The sequence below is a fragment of the Eumetopias jubatus genome, unplaced genomic scaffold (assembly GCF_037043125.1).
Source record: "Eumetopias jubatus isolate StellerSeaLion01/CBP00866 unplaced genomic scaffold, mEumJub1_p1.0 scaffold_12, whole genome shotgun sequence".
Lineage (NCBI taxonomy): Eukaryota > Metazoa > Chordata > Mammalia > Carnivora > Otariidae > Eumetopias > Eumetopias jubatus.
Genome location: NW_028274818.1, coordinates 24,403,519 through 24,426,465, shown reverse-complemented (window position 1 = coordinate 24,426,465; position 22,947 = coordinate 24,403,519). Strand labels below are relative to the sequence as shown.

Here is a 22,947-nt window from a genome sequence, read left to right as displayed (position 1 = left end):
ACTCAAAAGCTAACTCTAGTTATTATAAAAGAGGATCATTAAACAAGGTTTATACATGTAATTATGAATCATATGATTAAAAGTTCAGAGTTCAACTCTTCTCACCATTTCCCACCACCCTGGCCCACAGTATGACAATATCTGTAAAACTCACCCTTTTAGAAAGGCACTTGACCTCTGATTTCATGTATGATAGCACTTGTTACTTGTTTCACTCACTGCTGCAGCCCTCAACAGAAGATGACTCACTCTTTTCCATAAATGTTTGCAAATATCTCAACATAGTTGTTACCATGTTATAGCTGTATCCTCTTGCTATTCTTCTCAGGATATGATTTCTTAAACTCAACTATCTACATTCTCTCTTTTAGGTCACAATAGTTTGAAACCATCTCTTTTAAAATGAGGTGGGCTAAGTAGAACACAATGTTCCAGACTTTTGGTGGGCACCTAACACAGGTGAGATGGATTCTAGCTCTGTACAACATCCTATTCTGAAGCCTAAAAGAGTTTTTGTTTTTTTCCCAGCATCATCATCACTGTTGATTCATATTAGGTCTGTGGTTAATGAAATCTCCAGTTATTTCCACTTAATTCCATTGTCAATGGAGGGTTTCCTCATCTGGTATTAATATAATTTACTTTTTATAGCTAAATGCTAAGCTTTACAAGAGCAATCTGGGAAGTGTATATACCTGGGAATTAGGAAGCCTATTACAACCCTGGCTCTGCTCTAGACTTGCTTTTTGACCACAGACTAACTGTTTAATGAGCTATTGAACGCTTTTGGTCTTTTATGTCTATCTTCAGAATGAGAGAATTATACTAATTGCTCTCAAAATGGACCTTGCACACAAAATGTTAAGTATATTGTCTTTATAATAGTTGATCCCTGTAAACATTAATACTCCATTGTGAGAAAAAATAAACTGCTTAACTCTAAGGAGTATATGAATGAAAACAATTTATAAAATATACAGCAAAATGTATAGAAAAGAAATATAATGTTACCTCTACATGAAGGACTTGGAGTCCATCCAGATTTAGTACATACAGCATCTCCTCTATCACTGTATTCATAACCCTTGTTACATTTATATTGAAGTCGTTCATTTTCTTTGTAAATTTTCTTCTGAGATGTAGACCGTCCATTTATGATTTCTGGCTCTTGGCAGGAAATTTCTAAATATAAGGGATTAAATTCCAAAATGTTTGTTATATATTAAAGGGCCTTGTCTAAGACATAGTTATATTAAAGACACAAATTCTGTTTCCATTAGGTAAATCAGTCAACCAAGCAAAAGTTCTAACACCTTTGGAAAGTAACTGATTGGTTTTTGCAGCATCACTATCCATTCAAATTTTCTAAAAAAACAAAAGCAAAAACTGGCCATCATCTTTGACCCCATCTTCTCTCAAACATTTCCCCCTGGGATTACAGCAACAATAACTAATTTCCCAAATCCAATTCTCCCATCTTTCTAATCTGTTTTTCTGTTTGTAACTTAATGGCCTTTTTTCTTGTCCCTTCATTGCTCCATTTAAAATCCCCCATTGATTCCCAATTCAGTCTGAGTAAAAGCCAAACTCTTCAGCACGACATGCAGCACCTTAGAACTTTGTGCTGGCCTATCTTCAATCTGTCACTGACTTACCCCTACTTGCATCCTACACAAGGGCCCCCAAGCACATGAGAACAGGGGAGCCTCATATTCATGGAAGTGGCCTTGTATTTGTATTCCCTTCCATATGTTTCTGTGACTAGTATGCTTTCCCCCTCCTCAACTTCATTTGAAACATATGCATTAGTTATTCCAGGAACATTTCACTAACCACAGAAATTTAGTTTTAAGAAGGAAACCCCCTCTGTGAACCTCTAGAACATACAGTATTTGCTGTGTTGAATATAAATATGTTTACCATTACTGACTTGGGGAATTAGTTTGGTTAGAAAGAGTTTTTAAGCAGAGGAATGCTTTTCTCTGCATCTCACTGTTGGATAGACTAGACTAGGAAAGTGAAAATAATCAAGAGATTTTAGGTATGTTAAAAAATAAATAAGGCAGAAATTTCTGCTGCACAAGTACTGGTAATATGAAGTATGGCACTTTTAAATAAATTGACCATAATGTTTCATTACAAAAGCCCCAATCATCAGACTGGTCACAGCAGTATTATAACTAAAGAAATCTTAACTTACAACTTACTATAGAACTTTTTTTAAAGGCAAAAATTTATTTAGTAGATGCAATTCAGTTCCACATACTTATCTAAACTCACTGTGTATATATAAAACAGGACCCTTTTCTAGAAGTATTATTCAAGCACAGAAGGTCATCATGATTCATCAGTGGAAATAAACAATGAATTATTCACTTTTCAAATTAAAAGAAAGCCTATTCTACAGGCCAATATTAAAACTTGCAGCAAAAATGCTTACTTGTCTATTTGAGCCATGAAAACCAATCATAATTTAATTATGGTTAAGACCATGGACTTTGGTTTCAGATGATCGAGGTTTGAATCTTAACTCTACCATCTATGCCATGATAGCCTTGGGCATGAGATTTAACTTTTTTGCACCACAGTTTCCTTTACAATAAAATAGAGCATAAGTAACACATTTTGAAGGTAAAATGGAATGACACATGTGAAGAACTTGGATCAATTGCTGGCAAATAGTAAGTGTTCAGTAAATGTTAGTTATTAGTATTATTCATATTCTTTAGGATGCACAACATTTGAAAATGCATATTTTCATGAGAAAAACTAAAATCATTCAATCACATGAATGGTAAGTTTATCTTACCCACACATTTCGGTGTTTCTCCACTCCAAACACCATTTGTTGAGCAATGGATTTCTGCAGGCCCATCCAGCTTGAAGCCTGAATTACACTGAAATCGTACTACTTGTCCAAAAGTATAGTCTTGGTCCAGTTCCAATGCAGTACTGGTAAGTCTCCCATTCTCTGGTTCTGTCACTGGTAAACACTTAACAACTGAAAAAATAAATATGACTTTTCCTAATAGAATTTGACAACTTTATTATGAAAAGTATGTATATATTCACATATATGGATAAAATCATCAGCAAAGTAAGATTGGGGGAAACTACTTAATTTTTTTAAAGAAGTATTTGATAAAACTGTTGGATACCAAGACTAGTAAGTTAAAAAAAAACAACAATAAGCTTATCTCTCATTCTTTTCTATGAGAATGGACAAAGAAAATTACTTCTTTGCATGACAGTTTACATTGTTTTAGTAACAAAGAAGTGTTTCTTAAATAACTGAAAAATATAAAGCTTGGGATAATTAAATAAAAATTTTCATTTAAGCCCTAGAATAATATAACGCTGTATTCCTAAAAGGTATAAAAGCAAACTTTCTGATTCTATTTACTTCAATAGACAAATTGTCCTTAATTTTCCTTCCTTTTCCATGTTGGTGCTCAAAATAATTGAAGTACTCCTTTTGATTTTACTTCATATTTTCCCAATATCTCTTAGGTTATGCCATTTTAACTTTATTTTATAGTAGAATCATCCAGGATAGAATTAAAATGGAAGTTCTATGGCTTTCTCCCTGCCCTATTACCCAAGCGATACGGGTTTAGTAGGTTTTTAGTAACCAGAATTTTCAGCGTTAAATAAACACTGTAGGTGATTCCAGAGTAGATGTTTCTTAAAGCATTTAGACCTTCACCCCCCATTTCCATAGATGAAAGCTCTCCTCCTCCCCCCCTTCTTCTCCTCCTTCCCCCACTTCCTTGCTCTTCCTCCTTCCTCCCTCTCTCCCTTCTTCTGCCCCTCCTCTTTTCCTCTCCCCCTGTACTTATTCCTCACCATGGAATTAAGACTATTCTGACTCATTTCTCTTATTTCTATGATGACTAGAGATTGGGATTATTAACTCAAAATTTGGAAATGGGATCTACGTTTTCTTATTCTTATGCTTTGCTTTATGGATCAGTAAGAAAAAGCAGAGCTCTCCCTTACTTCCTGTCTCTTTTCAGTAGGACTAAGACCACAGGAAAATCTCCCTTGCCACACAAGAGGGGAGGAATGTCTAAATCATGTTCTTCACTTCAGCTGTTACCAGAGATCCTTGCATTTGGGTGGTTATTGGGTGAGAATATCTTCATGAATAAAGCTGAAATTCTGATGCTTGTTTTTTCTAGTGTTTAGAATCCAAAAGGAAAGGAAAATAGGTTTTAGATTTCCTAATCTCTAATACTTTGAATATTAGGTCAGATGAGTCTATATTCATATTTGGTTAATGAAACACAAAATAATGTAGTAATAAAAAGCTTAGATATCCATTCTGTACTATACTAGAAGCTACAAAAATACTTTAAGTAAAAAATATTTAATTACAAATTTTATGGATATTTTAATGTAAGACATCTCAAAAACTCTTAGATATTTTAAATATTTGAATATATTGGTAAATCAATTTTACATATACCTTCACAAAGAGGAACATCATTGGTCCATCCATCTGGTTCACACTCACGGAAATTAATCCTACCTAGCAACTGATACCTGAAAACCAAAAATAACAGAGTGGTGAGCTAATGTGTATTTATATGCAATTTTGATACCATTCTGAATGTCCAGAAACTCCATTTCAGAGAAAATTAACAGCATATGCATTTCCTGTCTTCCTTTCTCCTTCCCTTCCTCCCTCCTTCCCTCCCTCCCTCCTTCCTTCCTCCCTTCCTCCCTTCCTTCCTCCCTCCCTCCCTCCCTCCTCCCTTCCTCCCTCCCTTCCTTCCTCCCTCCCTTCCTTTCTCCCTCCCTTCCTCCCTCCCTCCCTCCCTCCTTCTTTCCTCCCTCCCTCCCTTCTTCCCTCCCTCCCTCCTTTCTTCCTTCCTTCCTCCCTCCCTCCCTACTTCCTTCCTTCCTTCCTTGCTCCCTCCTTCCCTCTCTCCCTTCTTTCCTTCCTTCCTCCTTTCCATCTTCCCTCTCTCCCTCCCCTCCTCTTTCTTTTCCTTTTCTTTCTTTTCTCTTTCTTTTTCTTAAATTTCTTTCTCTCTTTCTTAAATTTCTTTTCTTTCTTTCTTAAGCTTCTTTCTTACTTAAGAAAGGCCCTCAAGTCCTCAGGCACATGGACTTGGAATAGTCATAATCTTTGGTTCACAACACGAATTCATTGTGATTTTGTACTTAATATACTTTTATCTTTTCATTGAGTCAGTCAGTTAGTTACACTTAACAATGTTATAACCTCTTTGAACCCAAACCAAAATCCAAAAACATGGTAGTAATCAAGAGCTAACAACATGTTACCTTTCCTCCAGTCTTGTTCCATACTCCTACCCTCCACAATTATGATATTTTTGGAACATTTTGGACTTTTTACATAATCAAGGATAGCACTAGTCCAAATTTCTTAGCATGTGGTTTATTTTAAATTTTTAAAATTATTTTTAATTAATTAATTTTTCCAGAGTGTAGTCATCGAGTCAGGTCTGCATATATAACCCATTCAATGTCAAATATATCTAACTGTGGTAACCCATTAAGCCCATCCTTAAAATCTAAAATGCTCTACTTGAATGGGAGTTCCTTGGGGCAGATGTAAAATGTGCAATCATTATCCGAGGCTTTAGATCAAGGCAAAGCATCCTTCTTAATATTACAGTGAACAGCTAGAGGTAAAAAGCTTTTTCTCAAAAACAAAATAATGGGCAGCATTTTGATAACCACAAGACAGATAATTTTGAGAACAGAACTTTTATAAACTTCTAAATAATTCTACCTAGACAAATATTTCCTTCATCTGCAAATAAGGATTATTTCACCTATTACACAAGAAAAGAAAAACTTATTGATTTGTTCTTAATTCTCTAAAAGAAGAAAACATTTCAATTGATTCAATGAGAGTCACAAAACTTGAAGTTAAACATTTACTCTATGTCTCTGTCATATAAAGGAACAAAATAATTGGCTATTAAAATTCCTACTCTGTCTCCTCTATTTGTACCCCCTTCCACCATAGAAAGTAGATTTCCTGGTTAACATTTTCCATCTACACCAGACACCCACCCGTTCCCCCAAAGCTCTTTCAGGAATTCTGCAAAATGCTACACAAAACTGCCTAAGGCCCATATATATAAGGAAAGGGGGAAGAAAAAGAGATTGTCCAAATGTTGGTGGTTGGGGAAAAGTAACAGCATGTTTCCACAACCCCAGCCAGGCAAAATACCAGAAAAACTTTTTGCAGAATGCTTCGTTAAAACTACCTCTCTATAGGATACTGAAACTGGATATGCATATTGAATATCCTGATAAGTAGCTAGTATTCAGCTAAATTGGTATTCAGAAGAGAAAAGGTAGATAGGGACAAGGGATCAAAAGAGGGTCAGTTGACTGGCAGAACCATAGGCATAGTAAACCCATTCTACACTGATTCCACAACTGGGTCAAAAGAGTTACATTCCTTCAGATAGGTAAAATAATCCCTCAAAAAATTTAAAAATAGCATAAAATATTGATGATTGCTTATTTTGCAAGGTCCAAGGACTTTTAATTCACTGATGAATATCTAGTCCTTGTTGGAGGCCCATGCTGAATGGTGGAGATAGTTACTCTTATAGAGTCTCTAGCAGAGGTTGCCCATAATTTATACAAGCAGAAGGAAGCAAAGATGAATTAAGCAGAGGCAGAGTCAGAGGTGAAGTATGTGGCAAATTTCTTTACCAAATTATAAATATTTTTTATTACTGAGATTTAGGGAATCTAGTAGAAGGAGTCTATGGGTTTTGATTCCCCCTCCTTTTTTTGAAGATTTTATTTATTTATTTACCAGAGAGAGAGTGTGTGAGAGTACAAGCAGAGGGTGCAGCAGGCAGAGGGGAAGCAGGCTCCTTGCTGAGCAGGGAGCCTGATGTGGAACTCAATCCCAGGACCCTGGGATCATAACCTGAGCCGAAGGCAGATGTTTAACTGACTGAGCCACCCAGATGTCCCGAGTTTTGATCCCTTTTGCCAGGTCAAATGTGGAACCTACAGGGGCCAGACTAGCCTGGATTGAAAGAGATATTTCAGAGGTGAGGAATGAGGTGGTTGGAAAGTGTAGGCCCAGATGGTCTTCATCTATTTGGTCATGTGTAATTAAAGTCAGAAGTAATGATTGAAAGTTGGGCTAAAAATGTCTTTGAAATATCTCCCTCAGGTAGTGGCCAAAGAGAGCCTAAATTCATAAGAACTAAGACTTATTGGATGTCAATATCTTAGGAACTCTTCAAAGGGCTTCAGTGTGTATCTTATTTATTTCTTCCACCAATCCTATGATGCACCTGCTGTGTTTCTATTTCTAGAATTGAGGAAATGGGAGTTAAGAGTCATTAAAATGATAATACAGTTACTGAGTTGTGGAGTTTTGGGATGCAGGCTTATTCCAAAGCCTAAGCTTTAAAATACTATATTTTATTGCTTCAAATCAAGAAATAAATGAGAAGAGAATAATAAGAATCAATTTGTAATTTCTTATTTTAAAAAGATTATTTATTTATTTGACAGAGAGAGTGAGAGAGTGGGTGGGCAGGGAGAAGAGAGGGAAGGAGAAGCCAACTCCCCACTGAGCAGGGAGACTGACTTGGGGTTCCATCCCAGGACCCTGGGATCAGCTGAAGGCAGACACTTTATTAACTGACTAAGCCACCCAGGAGCCCCCAATTTATAATTTCTTGATCCTATTTATATTTATGTAGCATAAAATTGTAATGATATTGGTTTTCTCATGTATGAAACTTTCTTCAAAACAATTTTTTGAGCTGGCTGGGAATAACAGAAATAAAGAACACTGAAGAGGTATCATAGTGTTAAGATTAGCCATGGAAATCCAGTAGGTGGTTAGAGAACAAAAAGTCAATCACGATGAACATAGTAGCATTTTTGGTTCATGTGATAAGAATAATTTGCAGACCACGGAAACTTAAAGAATGGTAGTTACTATTATGTCAGTGTAAAATATTTGCTTCTCCTAAATTTTATAAGCTTTTATCAAAGGAGGTGCCATGTAATCTGATTCTGTTAACATTCCCACGGTCCCTGACATATTGAACTCCCATGTATTCTGCACATAATAGAATGTAGTCAGGACTTGTTGGAATAAACCCTTATTTATATGTATACTATTTTTCAGCCCTCCTATAACTACACTCTACCAGAGTAATTATAATCATTTTAATTTTTCAATGTTAGGGAGATAATTTGTTATCCAAATATAATCATTTCCATTATAGTTTAATTTTTCAGACTACTTGTATGGTACTTATAAGCGCTGTGAATTGTGCAAGACTGTTGAATCACAGATCTGTACCTCTGAAACAAATAATACATTATATGTTAAAAAAAAAAGAAGAAGATAGCAGGAGGGGAAGAATGAAGGGGGGAAATCAGAGGGGGAGACGAACCATGAAAGACGATGGACTCTGAGAAACAAACTGAGGGTTCTAGAGGGGAGGGGGGTGGGAGGATGGGTTAGCCTGGTGATGGGTATTAAAGAGGGCACGTTGTGCCTGGAGCACTGGGTGTTATATGCAAACAATGAATCATGGAATGCTACATCAAAAACTAATGATGTAATGTATGGTGATTAACATAACATAATAATAAAAAAAAGAAAGCAAGTTGAAAAAAATGCTCATAGAAAAATACTAATTAGTAAAGTTCCTATTTACTACCTAAATTATAACTGCCCCAGCTATAAACCTCTTTTAATATTAACTACATACCCCTCATGACATGTGTAAACAACCTTTGCACCATATACAAACTCATTTCCTCTTTCAAGATGAAAAGAACCAAAAGGAGTATCTCCAGGATGTCCACAGGGCCTTTCTAAAATGAGAAAAATAATGATATTATTATGTAGCACAGGGAAACACATTTTATGTAGGAGTTCAAGGAAAATGACATTTGATATTAAATCAGAGGACATAATTGAAGATGTGCAAAAGTGAAAAATGTCAATTATCATTTTAAAATTAAACTTATCTGTATGGTTGGGTTTTTTTTATTTTAAGAAGATTACAACACCTTATGATTTTGTATTTAAATGACAGTTATGATATAATTCAGCTAATATTGCTATAATATCAAATATTAAGTATTTTAATAATTAAGTTTTCATAAATTTCACAAATATATGAATTATTTACCCCGACATATCCTCAATGGATTAAGAGACTCCCATTCTCCATTCTTGCATTCCATTATAATAGCTCCAAGAGTTCTAAATCCAGGTCGGCATTTATATGTAGCCCGCATGCCCTCTGGATATGTTTGTTCAGGCCAGACACCAGACAAAACTTCAGTCTGTTTTCTTGGAGGAGGTCCTTTGCAATCTATAAACAATAAGAACAAAGTAAGTGCTTGAAGTGCTTATTTAAATTTACAATATGTCTAGGTTATTTTTGCTTTTAAAAATACCTATGCTGTTACAGGTCCATCCAAAAGTATGTCTTAACATATATAAAATATATTTTTTACCTTACAGAAATTGAATCAACATAAATTTGTAAAAATAGCTTTCCATAGAAATAGTTTTCCTTTACTATATATATTTTTTAACATGTAATGTATTATTTGTTTCAGAGGTACAGGTCTGTGATTCATCAGTATTACACAATTCAGAGCACTCACCATAGCACATACCCTCCCTCCTTTACTGTATTTTTTAATCAAAATAATGATTCTCTTTATTACTTTATCACTACATTAGACATAAAAATAAACTGAGAAGCTGCAAGTGCATGCCACTTCATGAAGATTATGGAACAATAGAGACAGCCACTGTAGAAAGCTAAAAGTGACTTATCCTTTGGGAATGCAAGTACAGCATACACAAAAGTCATCAAAGGTGAGGTTATTGATAATATCTGCCAGCTGGAATTTATGTACAAATGGAAAGTTTTAAAATGAACATAAGGGAACATTTGCTATCTCTGACCTCTTAGGCAGGGAGTATGGGGGATATATTATATACATTATTCTTAACTGCTGCGCCGCATTCTACTATTCATTCATTGATTTGGAAAATACTGGGCACTAATCTAAGTGCTGAAGAAAAAACAATAAATTTTAAAAGAGACAAAGTACCTGTTCTCAAGTATTTCCATTCTACTAGGGAAGTTAGTTATTAAATAAGTAATTAAATAGATGTATCATATGCATTACAGGTAGATAAATTCTATTTAGAAAAATAAAGCATGCCAAGATGATACAAACTTGAATGGGAACATTCCAAATACGATGGAATAGGATGGAACAGAACAACATTCCTGCTGCAAATTGGAAAAACAACAAACTCCTGTGTGTGCGCGTGCGCGCGTGTGCGTGTTGAAAGGAACTGGAAACTGTGAGAAGAAAAAGGATTAAATGAATTAAACCAAAGTGGGAAGGGCCTGTTTTATGCAAACATATAGTTTTTGGACATTTCTTATCTGGTCGTGTTTGCCAACTCTGGGTATGGATTGAAGATCAGGCTTTGCCTGAATGGAGGATTGTGATGAGGAAAAGAAAAATGAGACAAACTTTTGGAGGCACGTCTAACATGAAAAATTCTGAATCCCTGCAGAATGTGTGCTCTGCTGGAGCCTAAGTAATTTCTTTTCTTTTCTTTTTAAAGCAGTTTTTTTTTTAAAAGATTTTATTTATTTAATTGACACAGAGAGAGAGACAGCATGAGAGGGAACGCAAGCAGGGGGAGTGGCAGAGGGAGAAGCAGGCTTCCAGCTGAGCAGGGAGCCTGATGCGGGGCTCGATCCCAGCACCCCAGGATCATGACCTGAGCCGAGGGCAGTCGCTTAACCAACTGAGCCACCCAGGTGCCCCGGAGCCTAAGTAATTTCTTAAGGGTGGAGTGAAAGTTCCTATAGTCTCATAGAAAAAGTTCCAATAAGAAAAGGATCTTGTTTCAAATATACAACTGTATCCTCACCAAGACAGCTGACATATTTGAGTCACTCAGGGTAAGATTTGAGAGCAGAGGTCAAAACATCAGAAAAGCAGGATAAATCTCTCAGAGTGTTCTGGGATGGAGGAAGAAGAGACCAACCAGGTACTTGATAAAAAGCCAAGAAGGTATTTACCTGGAGACTTTTGAAACCAGAAGTGGACTGACTCAAAATAGAAGTGCAACTCAGACCCATCTGAGTTCACTTCTTGATTAGATCAAGAATGAGCAAACACTTGTCAATGGGAGGTAAATAATATAAACATTATTATTACATTTATTTCATGTGAAATGTATGGCTTTGGATAAAAAATTAAAAGACACATAAAGAAGCAAAAAATGTGATCAAGAAATGAAGCAAAAATAAATGGCTCACAGAAGTAGACAGTCAGATCCAGATGTTAGAATTAGTGTCAAGTTTCTTTAAAATAGCTGCTTTAAGTATGCTAAAGGAAATACAGGAAAATAATAGATAATGTGAGTAAAAAGACAAAGATATTCAAAAGAAAACTGATGCTATAAAAATAATCATGTGTTATACTAAAATTACAAAATAAATATCCAAAATAAGGATGCATTGGATGGTCTTAAGAGCCAATGGAGATAGCAGAAGACAAATCTGAAGAAGTTTGATGTAGAAATATCCAAGTTGAATATAGAAAAACTGTAGAAAACACCAATAACAAATAAAAGAGAGTACAAGAAATGTATGGAGCAGAGTCAAGTGATATGTGTATGTCTAAATAAAATTCCAAAACTAGAGAAGAGGAAAGACAGAAATACTTGAAGAAAGAATAGCTCAAAGGTTTCCAGAATTGATGAAAAAAAATCAACTCTCAGATTCAAAAGCTCAAAAAACAAAACAAAACAAGAAAAACAAAAAACAAAAAAACCACAACAAACCAAAAGGGTAAATACAAAGAAAAACCATACTGAGGCTTTGCTGAAAATCAAAGATAAAGGCAAAATCTTAAAAGCAGACAGAGAAAAGAACACACATTTCTTTTAGGAGAACAATAAAAATAACAGTATGTTTGTAACAGTAACAACTGAGGCATGAAAACAATGTGCCGGCATTTCTAAAGTGCTGAAAAATAAATGGCAACAGAGAACTCTGAACCCAGGGAAAACACACTGCAAAATGAAGGAGAATACAAATACATTCTCAAAAAATCCAAAAGCAGAGAGAATTCAACAATAGCAGACTGACACTACGAAAAACCCCACTAAAGCTCTCTAGGCTGAAGGAAAATGATTCCGTATATAAACAAGAAAGGATAATATTAAATGAACAGAACTGAAGAAAATAAATATATGGGTTAATAAAAAGACTACTGAAAAATAATAAATAACGTGCTACGTATATTTTAGCAAAATTTTAAAAAGACTTTATTTAAAATCAGTAACAATGTCTTATAGTGTTTGCAAAAAACTCAGAAGTATAATATGTAAAAATAACAAAAATGTCAAGAGATAATAAATGAAATTAAACCGTTTTAATGTTTACATAGTTTAGAATGTAGTGAAAGTATTGATTAAGAGTAGACTGTAATAGTTTGAGTATGCTTATTGTAAAACAATATTAGGAGATATATAACTAATAGAAATGAGATAGTGAGGTAGTAAAGAATATTTGATTAATATTTTGAAAAGTCGGGAAAGGAGGAATAGAAGGACAAAGAAGAGATGACACAAAAAATAAATAGCAATATGTTAGACTTGAGCTTAACTGTATCAGTAATTACAATAAATGTAAATGGATTCACCACTCCAATTAAAGTATAAACACTGACTGGAGAAAAACAGAAAATAAAATTGAAGTATATGCTGATTACTTTTGATAAAATGGGACCCAAGTGCCTGGATGGCTCAGTTGGTTAAGCGTCTGACTCTTGGATTCAGCTCAAGACCTGATCTCATGGCTCCTGGATTGAGTTCCCTGCTGGGCTCCTTGCTCAGCAGGAGTCTGCTTAGATATTCTCTCCCTCTGCCCCTTCCCCCACTTGGGTTCTCTCTCTCAAATAAATAAATAAATCTTTAAAAAATGGGACAGATAAGTTGAAAGTAAATGATGAAAACTAATACACTATGAAAATATTAGCCAAAACAGATAGGGTTAATATATTAATATCAGGCAAATAATAATTTAAGGCAGAAAGTATTGCTAGATAAAAGAGGGCCATTTCACAATAATAAAAGAACTACTTGAACAGAAAGATGTAATAATTCCAAATGTGCATGAACATTTAGAATGACTGCTGGAGTTGGCTCATACCAACTCACAGGAGATAATTATAAACATCTCTTCCCAATACAGTATTCAGTGGTGTCACATTGGTAACTTAAAATTGACCATATCATGAGTATTTACACCATGGGTATTGGCAAAACCTACAAACCAAGACTCTTTCTTTTCCTTTTTTTAAAAAATAGTTGATTGTTATACATTTGCCAGCATACCACTGTCCATAAACCTAATAGTATGTCTCAAGATATAACAGAAGTAAAAGAAGTAAACAAATCCATCCTCATAGCTTGAGATTTAAATACACTTCTCCAAGCATTTGATAGAAAAGCAGATAGACAAATAAGGATATAGGATATATGAACATTATTTTTTTTAAGAGAGAGAGAGAGAAGGAGGGATAGCGAGGGGAGGGAGGAGGAGAGAGGGAGAAAGAATCCTAAGCAAGAATCCTAAGGAAGCTGCACACTCAGCATGGAACCCGACATGGAGCTCGATCTCATCACCCTGAGATCATGACCTGAGCTGAAATCAAGAGTCAAATGCTTAACCAACTAAGCCACCCAGGCACCCCAAATATATGAACATTATTAACAAAATCGACATTTTTTATTGTCATAGAATGCAACCTTCAGCAGCTGAAGCTACAGATTCATTCCAAGTACCCACGGAATAGTCACCAAAATAGACTATAAGCAAGGCTCAACAAATTTCAAAAGATTGAAAATCACTGTAAGTACACACCTTGACCGCTAGACATTGTTAAGAAAAAATCACTGGAAAAATCTCAAAAGTTTTGAAGTTAAGTAACACTTCTAAATCACTCATGGGTTAAGAAGAAATCACAATACATATTAGAATACAACTTGAACTAAACAATAATGAAAATATGCTATATATCAAAATTTGTGGGATGATACTGAAGCAGAATTCCTAAACTTTACATCTGGGAGCCCTGTCCACAAAAGCCCTGCACTGTCACCTCAGGTAGTGCAGGAAGGTATCTGGCTCTGGAGAAGTTTTCAGCTCTTCTCCTTGGTGGGTAGACCCAGCAATGATTCAGGAGGCAGGATCTTGCTATCAAGAGATTTTTAAAAACCTCAAGAGTCCTGGGGTGTCTGGCTGGTTCAGTTGGTAGGGCATATGACTCTTGATCTCGGGGTAGTGAGTTTGAGCTCTACATTGTGTGTAGAGATTACTTAAAAAATAAAATCTTTAGAACAAAATAAAACAAACCTCAACAGCCCGATAACAAAAATATGTTAAAAACCCCTCTAGCCTCGGTTTGTAGAACTAGTTGGCTTCACCAGCCACTTCCGCAAAACATGCAAGGAGAAACAACTTTGCTGTTAATACCTGAAAAAGCTAGTGACAAGAAAAGATAATTTTGAAGGATCTAAACAAATATTCTCTAACGAGAAAAAGCAAGTGATCAATAAACTGATGGAAAATTACTCAAACTGAAAATGAAAACCATAATAAAGCATGAATAAAATAACACGACATTGGCAAAAATTTAGAAAGTCTAAAAATCCCACTATTTGGAAATAATGTGGAGCATTAGGAACTGCTGGTACAAAGGAAAATGGGAACCACCACAACAGGAAAGAGTTTAGCAACTTGTAGTGAAGTTGAAAATATGCATTACTTATTACTTAGCAGTTTTACTCTGAGAAATAGGTCACTGAGAAACTAACACACATGTGAACCAGGTTTCATGTGTGGTAATATTTATAGCATAGGATTTTTTAATAGCCAAAAATAGAAACAACTTCACAATACCCATCAGTGGTTGACTGGGTAAAAAAATTGTGGTATATTCGTGCAATGGAATAATACACCAATGCTACAAAATGACATGAAAAGATAAAATAATAATTGCATGAAGTAAAAAGACACAAAGGTACATTGGTATTACAGGATGATTTCAGCTATATAAAATTCAAGAACAAACATAGATATTAGGGATGTGTACATAGGCTGTGAAGTTATTAAGGAAGAGCGAAACTGTAATTACCAGAAATATCAAGGTAACGTTTTCTTCTAGAGGAAAGGTAGGGGTATTGACATAATAGAAAGCGACTGGGATTTTCTGGGATGCTGGGAATGTTTTACTTGTTGACATGGGTGATTTATTATATTTGTAATACAGTACATTCATATTTTACTCACTCTTACATATTATATCTCACAATAAAATGTATTAAAGTAACAGAATCTGCATATAGAGTATGATGCTTATTTTGCAAAAAATCAACCAAATGACATATAAAGAGATCACAGGATGTTACTATGAAGCTCATGCCTACTGATTATAATTGCAAATATTTTTAATACTGCCTGCTGCTTAATTTAGGCATAAATACCCTTGATATTAGAACGACTACAGGAGGAGCTAAGAAGGGAGGGTGGTAGGAGGACCCTAGGCTTGCCTCATCCCTTAAACACCGCTAGATAAATATCAAGTCATTCTGAACACCCACAAAATCGATCTGAGGACTGACAGAACAAATTGCACAACTAGAGGGACAGAAGGGGTCACATCGTGGAAGGTAGGGGGTGTGGAGATGTGATTTAGGGGAGAAATGGGTCACAGGTGCTGTGGAGGGGAGCCCTGGTCATGGAGAGAGGCAAGAGAAAGAGAGAGGGAATGAGAGAAAGAGAGAGAGAGGAACGCACAGGGGATTGCACAAGGAAACACTTCCCCAAAGGCATTGACTGGGAAAATGAGAAGGGCTGATTTTTGTGAGTTTTTACAACCAGTGGGCTCAAAGACTAGAGTTTTAGAAGTCTGCGGCATGGTCAGTATGGAGCCCTGAGGGCGCTGCAGTGTTGCTGTGGAGAAGGAGGGCAGATAGCCCGGGGGCAGAAGATGTAATCTGAGGATCCCCTGGGATGTCCTGGGAGAGACAGTTCCCTCTTCTTGATGCACATCTGGGAGAGGTGGCATTGCCCAGAGGGGGAAGAAAAGAGCTGACAGGCACCATTACCAGAGACACCTGCTGAGGGCGGCTAACCCAAACACCCGTTCTTTGATGCACTTTGCTCCAAACTCCACGCTAAAACTTCAAAGAAAAATTACTGTATATGAAATCCCACACAGGTGTTATTTACTACACAAAAATATGGTTTTATATGGAGCTTCTATGAAATGTAAAACATTTTCATGATGGGTATGTTCCATGATGGGATTCCCCTAGCACTTTGGTGTGACAGCCCTACTGGGACAAACCTGTGTCAGTCCCAGCATGGGGAGACCCTCCTGCAGAGGACCAGCACGGGTCTGCACCATGCCAGGTCCCTAACGTTTGGAGTTCTAAAACTCAGCTGGCCTGCCTGGGATAGAACACAGGTGCACAGTGCTGCTGGGCAGGCCGATGGCCCAGACACAGTCAGGGTGAAGGCAGGGATCTGAGGGACATCTGGGACACATGAGGGGAGATTCTTCCCTCTTTTTTGAGGGCTTCCCAGGCAGCAGTGGGCATGAACTCCCCCTTCCAGGGACAGGGAGAAGGTTTCCCTCCCCTGTGACCTTTTCTTGTTCTTTCTTTTGGGATGAATTCCTCGGTTTTGGCATTTGGTCTAAGAATAAGCATTTGACAAAGTACATATCCATTCTTGATAAAAACACTTAACAAAGTAGGGATAGAGAGGGTGTATCTCAACATCATAAAGTCTGCCTATGAAAAACCCACAGGTAATATAATTCTCAATGGGGAAAAACTGAGAGCTTTTCTTCTACCACCAGGAATAAGACAGGGATGTCCACTCTCACCATTGTTATTCAACATAGTACTAGAAGTCCTAGCCTTAGCAATCGGAAAGCAAAAGGAAATAAAAGGCATTCAAATTGGGAAGGAAGAAGTCAAACTTTTACTATTTGCAGATGACATGGTACTCTATGTAGAAAATCCTTAACACTCCTCTAAAAAAATTGCTAGAAATGATACATGATGTCAGCAAAGATGCAGGATATAAAATCAACATACAGAAATCTCTTGCATTTCAATACACCAATAATGAAGTAGCAGAAAGAGAAATCAAAGAATCAGTCCCATTTATAATTGCACCCAAACCCATCTGATACCTAAGAATAAACCTAACCAAAGAGGTAAAACATCTTACTCTGAAAACTATAGAATGCTGATGAAAGAACCTAAAGATGACACAAAAAATTGGAAAAACATTCCATGCTCATGGATTGGAAAAACAAATATTGTTAAGATGTGTATACTACCAAAGCAATGTACACATTTAAGGCAATCCCTATCAAAAAGCCACCAGCATTTTTTACAGAGCTAGAACAACCTATCCTAAAATTTGTATGGAACCACAAAAGACCCCAAAAAGCCAAAGGAATGTTGAAAAAGAAAAGCAAAGCTGGAGGCATCATGATTCTGGACTTTAAGCTATATTACAAACCTGTAGTCATCTATACAGTTTAGTACTCTTACAAAAACAGATACATAGATCAATCAATGGAACAAAATAGAAAACTCAGAAATCGACCCACAACTATATGGTCAACTAATCTTTGACAAAGCAGAAAAGAATATCCAGCGGAAAAAAGACAGTCTTTTCAACAAATGGTGTTGGGAAAACTGGACAGCCACATGCGAAAGAATGGAACCGGACCACTTTCTTACACTTTACTCAAAAAATAAATTCAAAATGGATGAAAGACCTAAATGTGAGACAGGAAACCACCAAAATCCTCACGGAGAAAACAGGCAGCAACCTCTCTGACCTAGCAACTTCTTACTAGACACATCTCTGGAGGCAAGGGAAACAAAAGAAAATATGAAATATTGGAATTGGGCCTTCATCAAGATTAAAAGCTTCTGCACAGTGAAGAAAATAATCAACAGAACTGAAAGCAACCTCCAGAAAAGGTATTTGCAAATAACATATCTGATAAAGGGTTAGCATCCAAAATATATAAAAAAAACTTATCAAACTCAACACCCAAAGAACAAATAATCTAGTTAAGAAATGGGCAGAAGACACGAATAGACATTTTTCTGAAGAAGACGTACAGATGGCTGCCAGACACCTAAAAAGATGCTCAACATCACTCATCATCAGGGAAATAGAAATCAAAACCACAATGAAATATCACCTCACACCTGTCAAATGGCTAAAATGAACAACACGGGAAACAGCATGTGTTGGTGTGGATGTGGAGAATGGGGACCCCTCTTACACTGTTGGTGGGAATGCAAAGTGGTACAGCCACTCTGGAAAACAGTATGGAAGTTCCTCAAAAAGTTAAAAGAGAACTACCCTCAACCCGGCAATTGCACTCCTGGGTATTTACCCCAAAGACACAGATGTAGTGAAAAAAAGGGCCATATGCACCCCAGTGTTCATAGCAGTAATGTCCACAATAGCCAAACTGTGGAAAGAGCCGAGATGTCCTTCAACAGATGAATGGATAAAGAAGATGTGGTTCATATATACAATGGAATATTACTCAGCCCTCAGAAAGGATGAATACCTAAGATTTACATAGACCTGGATGGAACTGGAAGGTATTACACTAAGTGAAATAAGTTAATCAGAGAAAGACAATTATCATATGGTTTCACTCATATGTAGAGTATAAGAAATAGTGCAGAGGACCATAGGGGAAGGGAGGGAAAACTGAATGGGAAAGAATCAGAAGGGAGACAGACCATGAGAGACTCTTGACTCTGGGAAACAAATTGAGGGTTAAGGAAGGCAGATGGGTGGGGGGATGGGGCAACAGGGTGATGGGCATTAAGAAGGGCACGTGATGTGATGAGCACTGGATATTATACGCAACTGATGAATCATTGAACACTACATCTGAAACTAATAATGTACTATATGTTGGCTAATTGAATTTAAATTAAAAAAAATAAAAATGGCAAATTCAAAGATACTTATCACCATACATATTTATTAGTTTTACTTTCATTGCTAAACTCCTTCTTTACTTGGTTTTATGACAACGTAAACCAATGTCATAAACATTCCATTCCAGAATTTCTTTTTAAAAGGCAAGCGGCGAATAATCAACTGAGCTGAATCCCATCATGGAACATACCCATCATGAAAACGTTTTACATTTCGTAGAAGCTCCATATAAAATCACATTTTTGTGTAGTAAATAACACCTGTGTGGGATATCATATACAGTAATTTTTCTTTGAAGTTTTAGTAAATTTTTAGCACATTTATGTTAGGGAACTTTTAATAAATGATTCCACAGGATAGTTTTGATTTTTAGAATTTAAGTAAACATACTTTTTCTCCACTAGATGGGGCTGATGCCCTATCATAAAACAACACAAACCCCATCTCCCTGCATTTCTGCCCCTCCAAAAGCCAGATTTTTTTGTAGTTGTTGGTTTTTAAATTTAGTGTTCATGTTTTCATATGAAAATTTTATGCTTAATTATAGGCTAATATGTGTGTTTTTCAGTTTAGAAATTCAGATCCACTTCATGGCATTCAGATTCCTGGATAAATAAATTAGTTAAATTTCAAACATAGATGCCATATTGTGAATACAGAACTGTTTTTCATTAGTGTATTAACATTTTGATAGAGTTAGTTCCTATCCTATTAAGTTAAAGCAAGGGAAGAGTAATAAAGTTTTTTATCAATTAATTTACTCAATTTAAATAATAATTGTTTTTTAAAGGATTTATTTATTTGAGAGAAAGAGCACAGGAACACAAGCTTGCATGGGGGGAGGGGAGGGATGGGGAGGGGGAGGGGCAGAGGAAGAGGAAGAGAAGAGTTTTAAGCTGACTCTGCCCTGAGCTCTGAACCCCACACAGGGCTTGATCTCAGGACCTGAGATCATGACCTGAGCCCAAACCAAGACTAAGGCGCTTAACCAGCTGTGCCAACCAGGTTCCTCTAAATTATTTTTTTAAAAGTAACTTATCTACCAAAAAAGTAATCCATCCACAAAACATTAATCAATACACACACACATACACATAACTTCAGCCCATTAGCTAGTCTGAGGCAAATGCTTTTCTCTTGGTTATATTTCAAGATAATTCTTGATTTTTCAAATTTAGTTAATTGCTTTTAACAACCAGACACAAAAGACAAGGATCTATCTCTTTGACATCATCTTCCTACCACCTTCTCACAATATTTACTGTGTATATATGTTTACTATAGAATAAGAGTTCTCATATCGATTACCCTTTTTATTTTAAGTAATTCTTAGGATTCTGGTGCTTTTCCCTTGAACTTTAAACGCATCTGCTGACTGCAAGAAAACGGTATCACCCCCCCCCCCCGACTCCATCTGTGCATCTTTCTACTGCCATCTCCAAAATCTTAGTTGTGATTGTTATCATTTGCCACCTTGACGATGAAACAGCCTGCTAACTAGTCTCTGAGACTCCATCCTCCACAGGGCTACACAGGAGTTTTTGCAAAATTGGTCATGCCACTCCTGTGTTTAAACTTCTTCGGTGACTTTCCCTTTAACTTGTAAGACATTCCAAACTCCTTACCTTGCCCTTGGAACTCCTATCTGGCTCTTGCCATTCTCGCTGATAATCATCTTGTCTCCTCTACCACGTACTCATTGTGCCAAAACCACCCTGGTTTGTTCATATTTTGTTGAGCATCTCAAATGTATTTTTTTCCTTTAGGTCTTTTGGTGGTTTTCTCTCCTGGAACACTTGCACCAGAGATTTTGGTGGTTGCCTTTGTCTCATCTTTCAGGCTCTGCTCAAATATTATTTCCTCAAAGTGACCCACGTAAGACCAGCCCAGCTAAAGGCTCTGTACCACACTACCCCATCTCTGTTATTTTCCCTCAGCCCCTACTTTACTTCCTTCCCAACACAGTTCACGATTCATAATTATTTGTATGTTTACTAAGACTTCATCTATCCTGCCATCAAAATGTAAACTCCCTGAGAATAATGACCATCTCCGTCCTGTTTCACAGAATGGAGTGATTTTCATCAGTACTCAGATCCTCTAACCTCAAATTCACCTCCTGTCTACTTTGGTTCTAATCTTCAATATGCTGAGCATTATCAGCTCATGTCATAACCAAATATTTAAATGATTCACTATCTTGTGTTCTAACAGGAAATAGGCATATCTTACAAAACATGACTTTTGTTTGAATTGACCAAAAAAAGGTCAAGTTTGTTTAAACCGCATTCTCAAAAAATTTTTTTAATTAGACAAAAAGAGTTATTTCAGCCCATGTAGTCAAACCGTTGGCATGAATGTACAGCAATCACAGTTGCTTGAATTAAATTGGCAGTTGTTGAAGAAAGAGGGCAGAGGGTTTATTAAATAGGTAACATAAACATGTTTCAAAAGCATACAAACATTTTAAGGGAAGACTTAGCTGATGATTCTATTTTTTTTAATAGGATCTCTCCTCAAGTTCAAGTTAATGAGTGAACTAAGCTTTCTTATGTCTTAGTTATTATTTAGGTTTAAACAATAAATATTTCATCTTATGTGTTTATGTAGTCATGTAAATGCCAGTTACATTTTTTAAAAAAATTTTTATAAAACACTACCTGGGTGAACTTTTTATTCTCTTGGCCTGATTTTCTAATTTAAAATTATTCTGTCCATAAATAAGTGTGAATGGATTTGGCTATTGGATAGGAATAGGATTCACTTTGCTTTTATTTGGGGGACATAGTTACAAAAAACAGGTTAAAGTTGAAAACAAATATCCTTGATAATTTAATAATCATCATTTACTTAATTTTTCCAATTTCCAATTTTAAAGGGGTATTACTAACGTATAACAGAGAGCTAATGACTTGTTTTTAAAGTCAGTATGTCTATAAACTGTTATTTGAAAAGTATTCTCAATCAAATGAAATAAATCATGATAAAATTATATATTTAAGAAAACCTTAATCAAATGTGTACCAGATTGCGTTGGTAGACTAAAGTTGGTCTCTTCATACAATTACTCCATTTTTCTAGAATTATTTTGGGAAAAAAAGGCCAGGAGATACTACCTTTTAGCTAGACTAATTTTAAATTAGTAGATATTACAATATATCATAAAGCAAAACTAAAAATTGATTTAGAAAAAATAAATCAAATGGACAAAATGGACCTAGCAAAAGTGGATATTTTATGTTAAATTTCTTTCCTAGCTTCTTCTTAGTAAATATGCATATTTGTTACATGTGCATATATATGATTTGATCCAATTAGCTTTTCACAATAAAACATATTCAGAGTATTTTACAAATAACATGAGAATAATTAAAGATATTTGGCAAATAATATATATACCCATATAAAGAAAATATCAGTGGCAATGAAGTTTTTATTTTTTATTTTAATCTTTAAAAAAGATTTTATTTATTTATTTATTTATTTATTTATTTATTTATTTAGAGTGAGAGAGCACGCAGGTGTGTGCACACACGAGCAGGGGCTCGGGGCAGAGAGAGGAGAGAATCTCAAGCTCTCTGTGCTGACTGCATAGCCCTATGCAGGGCTTGATCCCATGACCCTGAGGTCATGACCTCAGCTGAAATCAAGAGGTGGTTGCTTCACTGACAGCCACCCTGGTGCCCGAAGTGAAGTTTTAAAAAATAACTCTAGAAAAAACAGATAGAGATTATATTGCATCACTAAAGCATTTCAAAAATAAAATTATATTTAAAAAATTTTAAAGTATGATTATGCAATTTCTTTTGATATTTTAACAGTGTAAAGACCATGAGGATAATTCCAGGAATATGAA

General features: G+C 35.9%; 1 protein-coding gene across 1 annotated transcript in view; it reads right to left on the bottom strand.

Annotated features, from left to right (window-relative positions):
* Positions 1-22,947, bottom strand: part of LOC114202783 (complement factor H) — an 88,544-nt gene that overhangs the window by 60,179 nt on the left and 5,418 nt on the right. The window contains exons 2-6 of the mRNA XM_088016999.1: positions 9,171-9,356; positions 8,745-8,850; positions 4,469-4,545; positions 2,810-3,001; positions 1,012-1,182 (exon numbers count right to left, since the gene is read on the bottom strand). Of these exons, the coding sequence (XP_087873125.1) occupies positions 1,012-1,182; positions 2,810-3,001; positions 4,469-4,545; positions 8,745-8,850; positions 9,171-9,356 (732 nt within the window). The remainder of the gene's footprint in view (positions 1-1,011; positions 1,183-2,809; positions 3,002-4,468; positions 4,546-8,744; positions 8,851-9,170; positions 9,357-22,947) is intronic.